Source organism: Sorex araneus, chromosome 1, assembly GCF_027595985.1.
Source record: "Sorex araneus isolate mSorAra2 chromosome 1, mSorAra2.pri, whole genome shotgun sequence".
Lineage (NCBI taxonomy): Eukaryota > Metazoa > Chordata > Mammalia > Eulipotyphla > Soricidae > Sorex > Sorex araneus.
In genome coordinates this window covers 158,896,280-158,910,266 of record NC_073302.1, presented here as the reverse complement: position 1 = coordinate 158,910,266, position 13,987 = coordinate 158,896,280, and the positions used below count along the sequence as shown (strand labels likewise).

General features: G+C 37.6%; 2 protein-coding genes across 2 annotated transcripts in view; one reads left to right on the top strand and one right to left on the bottom strand.

The window, feature by feature from the left end:
• Nucleotides 1-13,987, bottom strand: part of ATG10 (autophagy related 10) — a 275,907-nt gene that overhangs the window by 64,616 nt on the left and 197,304 nt on the right. The window contains exon 5 of the mRNA XM_055123937.1: nt 9,041-9,138. Within this exon, the coding sequence (XP_054979912.1) occupies nt 9,041-9,138 (98 nt within the window). The remainder of the gene's footprint in view (nt 1-9,040; nt 9,139-13,987) is intronic.
• LOC129400829 (translation machinery-associated protein 7-like) lies at nt 10,315-13,174 on the top strand. The gene is made up of 2 exons (XM_055123858.1): nt 10,315-10,323; nt 12,938-13,174. The coding sequence occupies exons 1-2, from the start codon at nt 10,315-10,317 to the stop codon at nt 13,172-13,174; spliced, it is 246 nt and encodes an 81-aa protein (XP_054979833.1).

Here is a 13,987-nt window from a genome sequence, read left to right as displayed (position 1 = left end):
ATTTGCCTTGCACGTGGCCAACCCAGGTTTGATTCCCCCGCCCTTCTCGGAGAGCCAGGCAAGCTACCGAGAGTATCCCGCCCGCACAGTAAAGCCTGGCAAGCTACCCGTGGCGTATTCAACATGCCAAAAACAGTAACGTCTCACAATGGAGATGTTACTGGTGCCTGCTAGAGCAAATCAATCAACAATGGGATGACAGTGCTACATTTATTGTTTTAAAAGTTCAGACACTTCCCTTAGCTAGGTTTTCTGTTATAATTGCTTTTTCCTTTCTATCACTTAGTTCATATTCACTAAGTTTATAGTTTAATTATAGTTTAATATAAGTTAATTATTATGAGAGTGCATGCATGTACAAAATTTGAAATACGTTTAAAATTCAGACTGGACAAAGAGAAGTAGAAATAAATATACTAAGGAACATAACAGCAGCACATTAGAAAATAATTAAAATGACTTGCACAAATACTTTATAGGCTTTGCTCTTATTTATTTATTGGACAAATTTTAAAGTATAAAATAGAATCAACAAATAAGTATGAGGAACTTAAAAGCTGAAATGGAAGGGAAAGGAAAGGTGAAAGAGGAGAAAAAGGGAAGAGGAAGAATGAAAAAAACTTGTAAAACCTGCATTGTAGAATATACAAGTGTTGCAACCACTGTTCCACAAATAATTTCAAAAACAAAACCAAAACCAAAACAGGAGCCAGAGAGATAGAACTGAGGTTACATGTTTGTCCTGCATGCAGCAGATGTCAATTTAAGGGTTCCCTCCCCTGAGACTGCATACGGTACCCCCCAGTCCCACCAGGAGTAATGCCTGAGCAACAGGAGTTGATTCTAAACACCACTGAATGTGGCCCCTCAAACAAACAAAAACAATTAAAAACACACAGAATTAATAGCATATCTCTCAGGAAACTTATGCTCTTATTCAAAACGTCTTTGGACCTGCGTGTCTGCAGGGCCTCCTCTCACTATCTCCCTGCTCCCCACCTGCTTCTGACAGCTGACCTATCATCTTCCCACCAATAATCTCCTGCTCAAAAGCTGGAAATGAGAACATAAATATTCCTCACACTTGAAGTTTTGGAACTAAGATGTTTATTAAAAATTAAAAATTGATGGTAGGTAATTATCAAAATGAAATGTGCTAAGATGAGTAATATTAAAATTAATTATTAAATATTTTAATGGATTTTTATTTTTACATTGATATTCTGCTCCTTTACTAGGAACAGAAATTCAAGGATCAATAAAACGCTGGGACAGTCTTTAAAGAAAGCCTTTTTAGAAATTCAAGGCATGTGATGAGCCAAAAGTATAATTTTGATGGCAAAAAAACTAAAGAATATTCTGCTCAGTCCCATGGACTCACACTAAAGGCTATTAACCAACCTCATGAAAGAAACTGCAACTTAAAGAAGTAAAATTCAAATATACTAGTGTATTCTGGCTATATTCCTTGTTTAATCATGTATTCTAAACTTTCATTAAAATGAAATAAAATAAAATATCTAGAAATTAATAAGGCAAAAGTCTTAAATAATAAATCATGCTTCACTTTCACTGAGATTAATTTAGTCACTTAATTAGTGGTTAGTAGAAAACTTCAAAAAATAAAAGTTGCATGAGGAAGTAATGTTATATCAATGCATAAACAACATTTAGTATTAAGACTATAGAGAAAAAAACCTGAAAAAATAACAAAAATAAGAAGAGAGGCATTTTATATACTTCCAATGAAGGCAACTCTGAAGAGCAAATAATATTTATGGCAAAAAACAAGAAAAGCACAATGGATTGTGAGTGACAGTGGATGTTTTTGGGTGGATTAAAAAAAAAAGTTGCTACAGAATGTGAAGTCCTCTGACCATGTAGGGTCCTCACAGCATCAGGATTCAATAAATATTGAAAGCTGCCATGCAGGTGAAGACTGACAATCTAAAAAATAATTATTAGTACAGACAATAAAAAATAACACTGTCATAATTGCCCTAAGATACCAAAGATAGTGAGAACAGCAAGAAAGGCTATTTTACCCTCCTGAGACAGGACAATAATGGTAAAATCACTGAGTACTGCTAAAATGTTGGAATGTTTAGCCAAAAAAAGACAGAGAGGTAAATCAATTTATCATGGCACTATAAACCTAAGCAAACCCCACTAACCTAATTTATAAACACCCAGAACAAATACCTGGAAAACAAGAAGCAACAAATGAGCCGCAAATAGAGAGAAAACAATCACATGATTTCTGCAGTCCTATTTAATAGATTTCCACCATGAAGGAGTCGGCGATGGAGCTGGCAGAGTCTGAAGCAGCAGCAGCAAGCCATAAAGGCTTCTTAATTTTCTTGTCATTTAAGAATTAAGCCACTTCCAGTTCACACAGATCCTACCAGGTGCACTAAATTGATGTCATTATGAGCCATCAGGAAATACCCACCGAGACTGACACCAACACTGAGAAGTTTTGTTAAACAGCTGTGTGTCTTAATTGATTTGTATTATTTAAAATAGGAACAGTTAAAAGTCAGTTATCGGATGTTGTGTAAAAGAGATGCCTAAAGACTCCAGGGAGACTGAGTTCAGAAGAAAGCCAATCACTGGAACTTCACCGGAGCACTTAAGATTATTACTAGAGGAAGCACAATTAAATCATCAGTTTATCAGCCATCATTATAAATCACCAGGCAACATATCAAGCTTCATTATTTAAGAATCCTTAACCAGTGACTTCCTGCATCACTGAAAGTCAAAAGCAATCTATTCGCCAAAGGTACCTCTGGAGTTTTGGGGTTTTTGTTGTGTTTTGATTGTATTTTCACCTTGCTAAATTTATCATGGAGCTATAATAAAAACTCACTGAAATATTATCATATTTAAACATGTTCTATATATGCTAAAGTCTTCAAAAATAAAATCAGTGGTACTTGGAAGATGCAAAATATGTATAGTGTGGGCTCCTCCCATTCCACTCTCCACAAAGATTTAGCCCTGTTCCTTCACAGGAAAAATAATTAGTTTGTGTACACTGGTCTGCCTCATGCCATTCTTGTGTATTCAGACAACCTTCCTCAAGCTTGTGGAAAAAGGAAACAAAGTGGCTTACAAGCTGTGGTTTCCAAATTTATTTAAAGTACATGGTTCAGATACTGGGTTGGAGCGATAGAACAGAGGGTAGGGCAGACCAGGTTGGATTCCTCCACCCCTCTCAGAGAGCTCGACAAGCTACCAAGAGTATCTTGCCTGCGCGGCAGAGCCTGGCAAGCTACCCGTTGGGTATTCGATATGCCAAAAACAGTAACAAGAAGTCTCACAATGGAGACGTTACTGGTGCCTGCTCGAGCAAATCGATGAGCAACGGGATGACAGTGACAGTGGCTCAGATACTAGAAAGGATGTCTTTACAGGACATAGGACACAAGGTGAGTTGTATTCATCCCTCTTTCAGCCCTCCAACTTTACACAGTTGCTGCTATTATCTCTGTGGAAAAATAAAAGACGAAGCATTTTCTTAACTTTTCCAAGCTCATGGTGGTGCTCAGAGTCAAACCCACTCTGAATCCGTCACCGAGTCCAAGGCTCATGCCATTTCTAACAGAAAGGAAACATGTCCTTGGAAAAGGGCTGGCTCTGAAGTCAAGAAGGAAAGGACAGAACCAGGCAACAATGTTTCATATCCCAAATCAAAAAACGCCAACAAAGCTAGTTGGGTATATCAAAATATTTGAAAAAACAACTTAGTCCTCACTGGCCAAAGGTAATGCAAATTGAGCAGCAATGAAGAGAATCCCTGAATGAGCTGAAATGCACAAAAAATTTATACTCGTAAATTTATAGAGATACAATTTTTAAAAGTTCCATTTACTTTCAGAAGATAAAACATTTATCCTATCTTTTCTACACTGGGAAACCCTCAGGTAATGCAGATAGTAAGGAAAACTGGTAAATAGCAGTAGTCCAGCAAATAAATAATACCAGAATTTTCCATCTCTAATGAATGAGCAGATCTAGGCAATAATCATTATGGCTCTTAACAACACAACAAACAAAATGATAATGACATTATGTGTCTCCTGATGGAAGTATCCAGAACCACCTATAAAGATTTTTACTTCCAAAACTAAATCCAAATCCAAGTACATCTCAAGATATATCAATTCATAAAAAACACATAAAGGAACATACTAAAAATATCACAGAGATACAACAAAGAAAAAATACAGCCAGTAAACACTACAGGATAAAAACCAACCTAATAAATAAACAAAAAATACTTTGTTTCTTTAACACAAAATGTAATAAAAAAGAGGGATGAAAATTTTATATTTAAAAGATATTGAGATTTTTTAAATTACTATATTAGTGTGTAGACTTATTTCTAATTCTTATTCAAAGAAAAAGAAACAATCCCCCTTAGGTATCAGTAAAGACATTAAGATATTATTAAAATTTTATTTGTGATAGAGTTGCAGACTTTTTAAAGAATCCTTATCTGTTATGAGAATGAAACCTTTTATTTTGAAATTACTGTATATTCGCATGTACTTGTAAGAAATAATACAGAGGCACAGAAATAAAGCTCAAAAGACCAAGGATATTTGCATGCAAGAGACCAGATTTTTATCCTCCAAACCAAATGTTCCCTTCCCAGACACAGAGTTGGCAGCAATTCCCAAGAATAATAGAATGTGTTTCCCAAACATAATAAATAAATAAATAAATGATACAGAGATTCTTCATACCTCTCATCCAATTACCCCAAAGCTCTTAGCTTGCAAACAATCTCACAAACAAGATATGAACATGGTTAGTTAGATAAAGAACCCATCCACTGCCATAGACTTTGTCACTTTTTTTAGCCGCATTCCCTCACCCCCCATCAACTGCCCCTTGGCAATCCCAAATCCCTTCTTTTTATAGTTTATCACTAAAAAAATAGATAAATGTAATCATATACTATGTGACCTTTTGGAAACGACTTGTTATATTCAGAATAATTCTCTGGATATTCTTTTAGGTAAATTTTTCTCATACAACGGTCATGTGGCTCCCTATGCACCCCAGGATATTCCATGGGATACAAGTGAAAATTGCACAACTGGGGGCCCATGGTATGATGAAGAATCACTAGAAGGAAGCAAGTCAGAAGAGGACAAACATCAGGAAAAATTAAGAGACACTAACCTGATAGTTGAACATTTAAATCGTTTATCGCCCTTTATCACTTGAGGAGTCTGTACAAGGATATACAGCAGCTGGTTTAACCATTTCTACTCTGAAGGACTTTCAAGTTATTTCCACTGCCTTATTATGAATACGGCTGCCATAAGAATTTGTGTAAATTCCTTACTTTTAAGGATACATACTTAAATATCAATGGAAAGGATGTTGTCTCAGATTTGATTCTCTCAAACTCCAGCTTGAATATAATACCAATAAAATAAGATTTGCAAAGATTTTCCAAGTGTGTCTTGTTTTTAAATCTCTAATTTTTAATGGGCTATCTTTAATATAAAGCATTCTTTACATAGAGATAAAATAAAATTGCATATTTGCCCACTACTATTCAAATATATAAATATATATAGTTTAGCACAACTGAAAACACACTTTTCTAGCCTGTAACTTTCACATACACCAAGATCACAGGAGCTCTTTACCTAAAACAGAGCTGACACTTTCCAGGGATCATTACTGCAACATTCATTTTAACCAATCTAAGCAGATCCAACCTCGGCATCTGTTAAGTTTCTTTCGAAAATTCTTTATTAGGCTGCAGGATTGAAATATTAGGTCATTTGTAATGTTGGACAAAAGCAGGTAAGTAATCACCATAATCAAATGTATGAGATTCATGAGAAGCTTGTCTTTAAAAGAGAGGGTTCATGTCTAACACGAACAGGTCCTTATCATCAAGACAAATGCTGAGAGTACAAAAGTGTGATTACCAAAGATGAAGAGCAACAAACTATGAGCACAATCAAGCTTGAAAATGAAGTGAAAATGCATTTTATATTATGCAAAGGCTCCTTTTGTTTTTAAGCCACTCTGGAGGACAGGATATTATTATCATATTCCATTTGAAAGCTAATGGTTCTGTAGTAAAATTCTGCAAAACCTATCTACTACTTGGTGCCAACAATATTCTAACAGTTCATTCTTCCCTTTCTCATGTGTTTGGTCACACCCAGTGGTGCTCAGGGCTTACTCCTGGCTCTGCTTCAAGGATCACTCCTAGGGGAACCAGAGGGATCAAATGAGATGCTGGGGATCTAACCCAAGTCAACCATGCAAAAGGCAAGAGCCCGACCCACTGTACTATCACCCCAGCCTCATTTATAAGCTTATTTTTGCCTAGTGCTGTGTCATACACATCCTTTTACTCAGTTAAGTGCACCCTAGCTTTTCTCTACATGAAGACTTATTAAAAGAAAGATTCTTCTTCCCAAATATCTCAAGTAAAGAAGAATGCATAAATACCAACTCATAAATCAACTGGGGATGAGAAGGCAAGCCCTCTAAAGGAAATATTCCTGATGAATTTCAGATGCTAACTGATACAATGGCAACAAATGAGATTCACTTATTGGATCTTTAATGCCTGAACATCCACTGAGATGAGCAATTTTAATAAACCTTAAAAGATTGAGGTTTATTATCAAAGAGGGATACCTGCGTACAGGTCAATACCTGTAGGACAAATTCTAAAGGAACATTTAAATGCTACAGCTTTTTGATAATTTGGTTTAATCAACTATTTCTCCAATCATGTAGCACCCACATTTGATGTTCGAAATAGTTATGCTTATTATAATTGGATTTGATCTTTCCTATTATGATAGGTAGGGGGAAAGTGGTTTATTAATATTAGATCAGAGCTGCAACACTTAAACACTTATAAATTGAGACTAGTAAATTCTATTAAAAACAATCAATGGAAATATTGGTTTATTGAGCTTGTTTAGCAACTGAGGCCTTCTGTCATACTCCTAGGAGTATGATGGGAGATGAAATCTATGGGTGACATTATGTTGGGATGCTAAGAAAACAAAATTGAGTTCAAAATCTTACTTTGTTTCATCAGTCAGAAGAGAGAAACATGGACTGTGGACTTCAAACCCAAAAGACACAAGACTTCCCAGGAATTGTGCAACTGTCATAGAGATCACTGACAAGAATTGAGCTCAGGAGCATAATGCAAAGCATGTATGAGGAGACATAAAGACAAAGAATCACTAACATCAAATATGGATGGAGCATTTTGAGATGCTCACTTCCCCTATTTATAGCACTTGAACCATTTTTTGGATGTGGGGGGCACACAAGGCAGTGTGGTCTTAATCCACGTGGGCTTGGGAGACCTTTGGGGTCCCAGGGTTTTAGCCCAGATCAGCCGTATGGGAGGCAAGAGATCTACCTACTGCACTATCTCTCATTCTCTTTTCTTTGACCCTTACAGCCAAATATTTTCTTGCATCCTGTAGCCACACAACAATATATACTTGGGGGCAGTTTGTGGTCACTGATAAAACCTGGAAGCTGAACACTTTATTAGTACTCCCCTTAAAACTTGTCATAAATAAAATGCTCCAGGCCCCATTCTAGGGTCTATTTGCCCATTTAAGCACATTGCCCCTTGCCCCCACCCATGATAGCCACCAGCCATGTTGGCTCTACAGAAGCAGGATTTCACACAGGGTCACTTTTGTGATTTCAGAGAAAAGAACACATGGAAGAACAAGTAGTTAAATAGTCAAGCAGAACAAAAGGAAAATCATTAATCTGGAAAGAATTCCAAGGACAAGTAGTCCTTGGGAAGCAAACAGTCCTGTTTGTATGGGCCTGAGTCTGTAGAGTGGAGAAGAGAAGCTTGAAAAATCCAGTTGGAAGCAGGGAATGGCAGCCACTGAAGCTCAGAGGAGCTTTTGCATCGTGTGTCCCAGGCCTTTGAACAGTGTTAGCGCTTCGTGCATGGGTAAAGAAAGCACAGGATGGCTAAGATGTGAGTAAGGTGCAGAAGCTCAGAGGTGGGGATGTGGGATATTTATTAATTGTTCCAAGAGAGACTGTAAGGCTTGATACAGGAAGGGTGATAGTGGGAAGGGGGAGGAAAGGACTAATTTAAGTGGTAGTGTGGGAAAATAGATCTATCTAAATCTAATTTTGTCCTCAACTCTTGAAAAGTGGTCATTTACAGTCACTGTCAGAGAACTGCTTAAGAGTACAAAAGAATTCTTATGCTGATTTGAAGGTAAACTGTCTTTATTAACAATATGATCAAACATGCAAGAGGGCATACAAATTCTAATGGCTGAGAAAGTAATTGTTAAAGGAAGCTTTGACTGACTTTAACAGAACTGGGAAAAATAAGATTTTTTATATAAGTAAAAATTATTTTTAAGGAGACCATGATTGGTTGCAAGGTGATGAGTATTTTTAAATTTCTAAAATAATTAACAGCTGATTTTAGCAAGGCAATAATAATGACTTATATGATTGACAGTTCTATTTTCTCTACTTTTTCAAATCAACTTTTGCAGGTCTATTTTCTACTTTTTGGTGTCACAGTTATAAACCTAGTACTATATGAATGTTAATTTTTTTGCAAATGCACCTAAAACTAAAACTCTGAAATATTACAGGTGATACAAGCTGAATCATCTATTTCTTAATGTATAGGTGAATATTTTCCATATTGAATTACTTGATTTTTAGGTAAGTGCTATGTATACAGTAAAGATAGAACAAACTGCCTGCATAGTACATACAGTGTGGTGAAAAGGCCAACTTATTTTTTAAGTACAAAGAGCCAACATTGAAAGGAAAAAACATTGAAAAACTAAGGAAAAAAAAAATTCTAGGGCACTATGAGAGCTTCCAGGAGGCTAATCCAAGTCTGGATCTGGGAAAGAAACTGTCTTTGAGCTGAAATTTATAAAGATGTTGAGAAATGAGAGGAGAGGAGAAAGAATTTGAAGAGATGTAGAGGGAAAAAGCTGCACATAATACAATGAAGATGGTTTCCAACCTGTTGAGTAATTGTCTCCCATGGTCCCTGCTGCAGCCGTGTCTTATAGCACTCATGAACTCCTTCCCAAATGTCCTTCAGAGTCAACGGTCTTCCATCTGTGAAAAACACATGGGAAAGACTGTCAGAATTCCAGGAGACACCGTGGTCCTTGGATCTACCTACAACTAGAAGGTTACTGTATCGAGGAAAGGGAGTCTCACCGATGGTGTTCAGGCCCAGGACAGCAATGGCCTTTCTAAAGTTATGGATCAGTGTGTCAGTGTAAGTGCTTGAGGATCCAGTGTTGCTTGTGCAGTGCTGGGGAGCACCTGTCCCCTGTCAGGGATAGCCAGAGCATCCAGGGCTGCACTGAGTGGTAATCGGGGCCCCATGTGGTGCTCGGAATGAAATCTGGGCTGGGTGCATGCTCAGTATGTGCCCTGATTACTGTACTATCACTCTAAAATATTATGATTATTAAAAAATCTTTCCTAGTACACTTACCATTTGTATATCAAAAGGGTTATATATGTAGTACTATTTTCTTCCTCAGGGCAATAAACATTCAAGCCTCTTTCCTTGTTAACCACCAAGGAGTTAAATTATCTGCTTATTCATTGCCTCTAGGAATTTTACAGAATACATCAAACCCAAATGTGTATTAGAGAGAACTGATAGATTCAAGCATACACAAAGGACCAGGGAGACAGACTCCATATTCACAAGGGTGCACTACGCATGTCTCAGCAGCCATAACTCTCCTCTAGTCCTTTAAATCAGAGACCAACTGCTTGTTTCTGTCACTCTCCCATAAATTGGGTAATTTCTAACATTCACTCTGCTGGGTACAAGAGGGTAAAGAGAAAAGAAAAACATGCCTTCCTCCTCCTACTCCCCCAATAAGGTGCAGACAATATGCTAGAGAAGCTTACAAGTAGATCAATAGTATATCAATAACTAAATCAATAATATCCCAATAAATTAAGTGCCAGAAGAAAACTGCAGTTCTCTGATAGTCTAAAGGAAGGGATATTACTACACAAAGGTTTTGGCCAGAAAAGGAATGGTTAAGAGTAGAAGAAGCTGAGACACTGGACTTAAGAGATTAGTAAAAGCTTCGATAAACAATTTAAACAGCTTTAATTATTCACCCCTATTCATAATCACTCTAATAACATGTTTATTTTTAGTGAAGCAAGCTATTTTTATTGAAAGAAATTTAGAAGTATGAGGGATATAGAGACACATATGTTCAAGAGAGAAAAGCCCCAAGTTGTTTAGGATGATCACTAATGCCCAAGGTGAGTAGAGAATTTTATAACTAATGGCATAAAATAAAACAAAGAATGAAAATTAAGTAAAGATTTTCAAATCCCCTAAAAAAGGGATCTCTATTCTAGAATCCAGTGTTACTTGAGGTCCAAAGAAGTCTTGGATCACTAACTACAAGAAATTTTGGAGAATGAAGGTGGAGAGATAATACAGAAGGCAAGGTGCTTGTGTTGCATGCAGCTGACTTGGGTTCAATCCCTAGCGGCCCATAAGGGCCCCCAAGCACTGCCAGAAGTAATTCCTGAATGCAGAGCAAGGAGTAAGCCTTGAGCATCTTCAGGTATGGCCTCCAAAACAAAAGAAAACAAACAAACAAAAAACAACCCCAAAGAACCCAAAGAAATCTTGGAGAAATAACATACTTGCTAGCTCCCCAACTCAAAGGTGTAGTATTCAGAATATAAGTAGAGCCACAGTGTGCAAAAGAGCTCACTTGACTGTGTAGTCTTAGTTTGAATTCGGCTGTTGTGACTCTCTGTAACTGTAATTTATTTTTCTTGTAAATTTACCTGTAAAATGAGGATAATATTTCTTTTCAAATCTTGATCTCTCGAGACTTATATCTGTGAACATCCCTAGGACTGTGTCAAGCAGACAATAACAGTCTAATACGTGTAGGGGGTCTCCTTCTAGCCCCAAAGCAGCGTTCCAACAGTCTTCATGCTGAAAAGCTAAGAGACTTATTTCTAACGTGTTACTTCTTAGAATTTTCCTGTGTTTCTTTACCATGCACACTGTGTTTGATATAATAATATACTAACATCACAGACAGGACATTTCTCATGTTTGACCTAAAAAGTTGAACTTTTCCTCAACCTTTATTTTCAATAAATAGCAATAGAATATTTTGATACATTTTCAATAAGTATCTTCATCTTGGCATTTATCTGGCGGCAGGAGACCATTATCTCATGATAAATAGTTTTATTCCATTGACATTTCCATGTCTGTAAAATGAACAAGATTTATTCATCCAATTAACATTTGAATGTCATGTTTAGCTACAAGTTAAAAAACAAGCTGCCTTCAGTATCTGTGTTATATTGTTTTCCGAACACATTTACAGAGTAAAGCCAAACTTTGCCCTTAAGATAAGCACTACACATTTTCAAACTGTGCACGTGTGTGTGTGTGAATGCGCACATGAACATGTGTGTGTGTTGGTATTAGAGGGATCTTAAGTATTGCCACGTCAAACAATAAATGAACTAATCAAATTATAAAAAGATGACATGCCTTTCAAATAATTTTCAGATGTCAAAGTTAGGACAAATCAAGTTGTAGGATTAAAACATAACACTCAAGCAAGTGTAAGCACTAATTTTATAAATAAGGCAAGCAAGGCCTTGAGATCTATACATCTGCCAAGATTATGCCAATCATTTGTGGAAGGACTGAGGCTGGAATTCAAGTTTCAGAACTCACAACCCAGTGCTCATGCTGTTATTCTTTGCCCTCTCAGCAGTGACTGAGTCTGTTCTTGCACCACTGTTGTCCAGCTGTGCTATTCTCGGCCTCACTCACACATTGCAAACGCTTTCAAATATTTACTGAATAAATGGCAAATGAAAGAACTCCTTTCTTGACTCTATTTCCTCTGAATCAGAGAAGGGCTTTACAGAACTCGAGAAGAATGTGGGATTCAGTGTCTGCTAATCAGTAATGATTCTAATTTTATTCCTTAGAAAATTTCAGTCAACAATCTTAGGATGGAATAAATGGTTTGGATATCACTACTGTCAAAAACCTGCATACTCTGCTGGAAGTATTCATATAAAATGCCATAATCAGCAGCCTAGCAACAATGTGGAGAGACCCAGAACAAATGTTAGAGAATCTTTTAATCAGATTTGATGCTAGAATTGAGGGTATGTGCCATAAGTTTTCAGACATCACCAAATTTAGAGAAATATATTTAACACTTTAGAATACAGGAATTTAAAAAAATGATCTGGCAATCAAATTAAAAATGAGTTTGGGGGCTAGAAAAATAGAGGTCAAGGATTTTGTTTTGCAAATGTCCAACCCTAATTTGATTCCCAGCACCTCATGTGGTCCCCTGATCATCATCAGGATGACTCCTTGGTAGGAGTCAGAAATAGCCCCTGAACACTTCCAGATGTGATTCAACCTCCACCCACGCCAAAGTTCAAAATATAAAAATTATCCACGGTACTACAAAATGCATGGTTATCTAAGTGCTAACTGCTTGTTTCAAAATAGTATTTTTTAAAGTGGGTGGCTGTAACTGAATTCTCTAGTGAACACAGGGCTATTTAAAAACACAGGTACTAATTTGATCATTAGTTATGTGCTTGTACAAGCTGCTTCCACAACAGTGTGAATCTCTGCCATCTCTGTTGGCCATTTATACTAGGCAGTCTGGATCATGTAGCTTCTTCTCTCACATACAGGCATGACAATAATCACCCGCTTTATGACATGACATCTTTCTCCTAGGCCTTCATCATTGGCTTGTGTAGTCATAGCTGGATGATCAGAGACACTTAAAAATTATTTTTTCAGTCTTTTAATACAGCCCCACCAAATGTGTAACTAATCAGTTGTATTTTCAAAACTAAGCCATCCTGTGGCAGAGCCCTGGTGAGGGGTGGCAGGCGTCATGTCCCATGTCGCAAAGGTGGCAAGAAGAAGCCCCTGATGCAGCACAAGAAGCAGGCCAAGGAAATGGATGAGGAAGATAAGGCATTCAAGCAGAAACAGAAGGAGGAGCAGAAGAAACTTGAGGAATTAAAAGCCAAGGAAGCAGGGAAGGGCCCCCAGGCCACTGGTGGAATTAAGAAATCTGGCAAAAAGTAAGCTGTTCCTTGTGCTGGAGATAATGCTGATCTTTAATTCTATTACTGGTTAAACATCTGGACTCCCTGCATAATCTCTGTTGCCAGAAGTACCTAGAAAGAAGTGCTTTGGCACCTGTTGTATACTTAAAAATAAACTTCTATAAAAAGAAGAAGAAGGGGCTGGAGCGATAGCACAGCAGGTAGGGCGTTTGCCTTGCACGTGGCCGACCCGGGTTCAATTCCCAGCATCCCATATGGTCCCCTGAGCACCGCCGAGTGCAGAGCCAGGAGTAACCCCTGTGCAGAGCCAGGTGTGACCCAAAAAGAAAAAAAAAGAAGAAGAAGAAGAAGAAGAAGAAGAAGAAGAAGAAGAAGAAGAAGAAGAAGAAGAAGAAGAAGAAGAAGAAGAAGAAGAAGAAAAAGAAGAAGAAGAAGAAGGAGAAGGAGGAGGAGGAGGAGGAGGAGGAGGAGGAGAGGAGGAGGAGGAGGAGGAGGAGGAGGAGGAGGAGGAGGAGGAGGAGGAGGAGGAGGAGGAGGAGGAGGAGGAGGAGGAGGAGGAGGAGGAGGAGGAGGAGGAGGAGGAGGAGGAGGAGGAGGAGGAGGAGGAGGAGGAGGAGGAGAAGAAGAAGAAGAAGAAGGAGAAGAAGAAGAAGAAGAAGAAGAAGAAGAAGAAGAAGAAGAAGAAGAAGAAGAAGAAGAAGAAGAAGAAGAAGAAGAAGAAGAAGAAGAAGAAGAAGAAGAAGAAGAAGAAGAAGAAGAAGAAGAAGAAGAAGAAGAAGAAGAAGAAGAAGAAGAAGAAGAAGAAGAAGAAGAAGAAGAAGAAGAAGAAGAA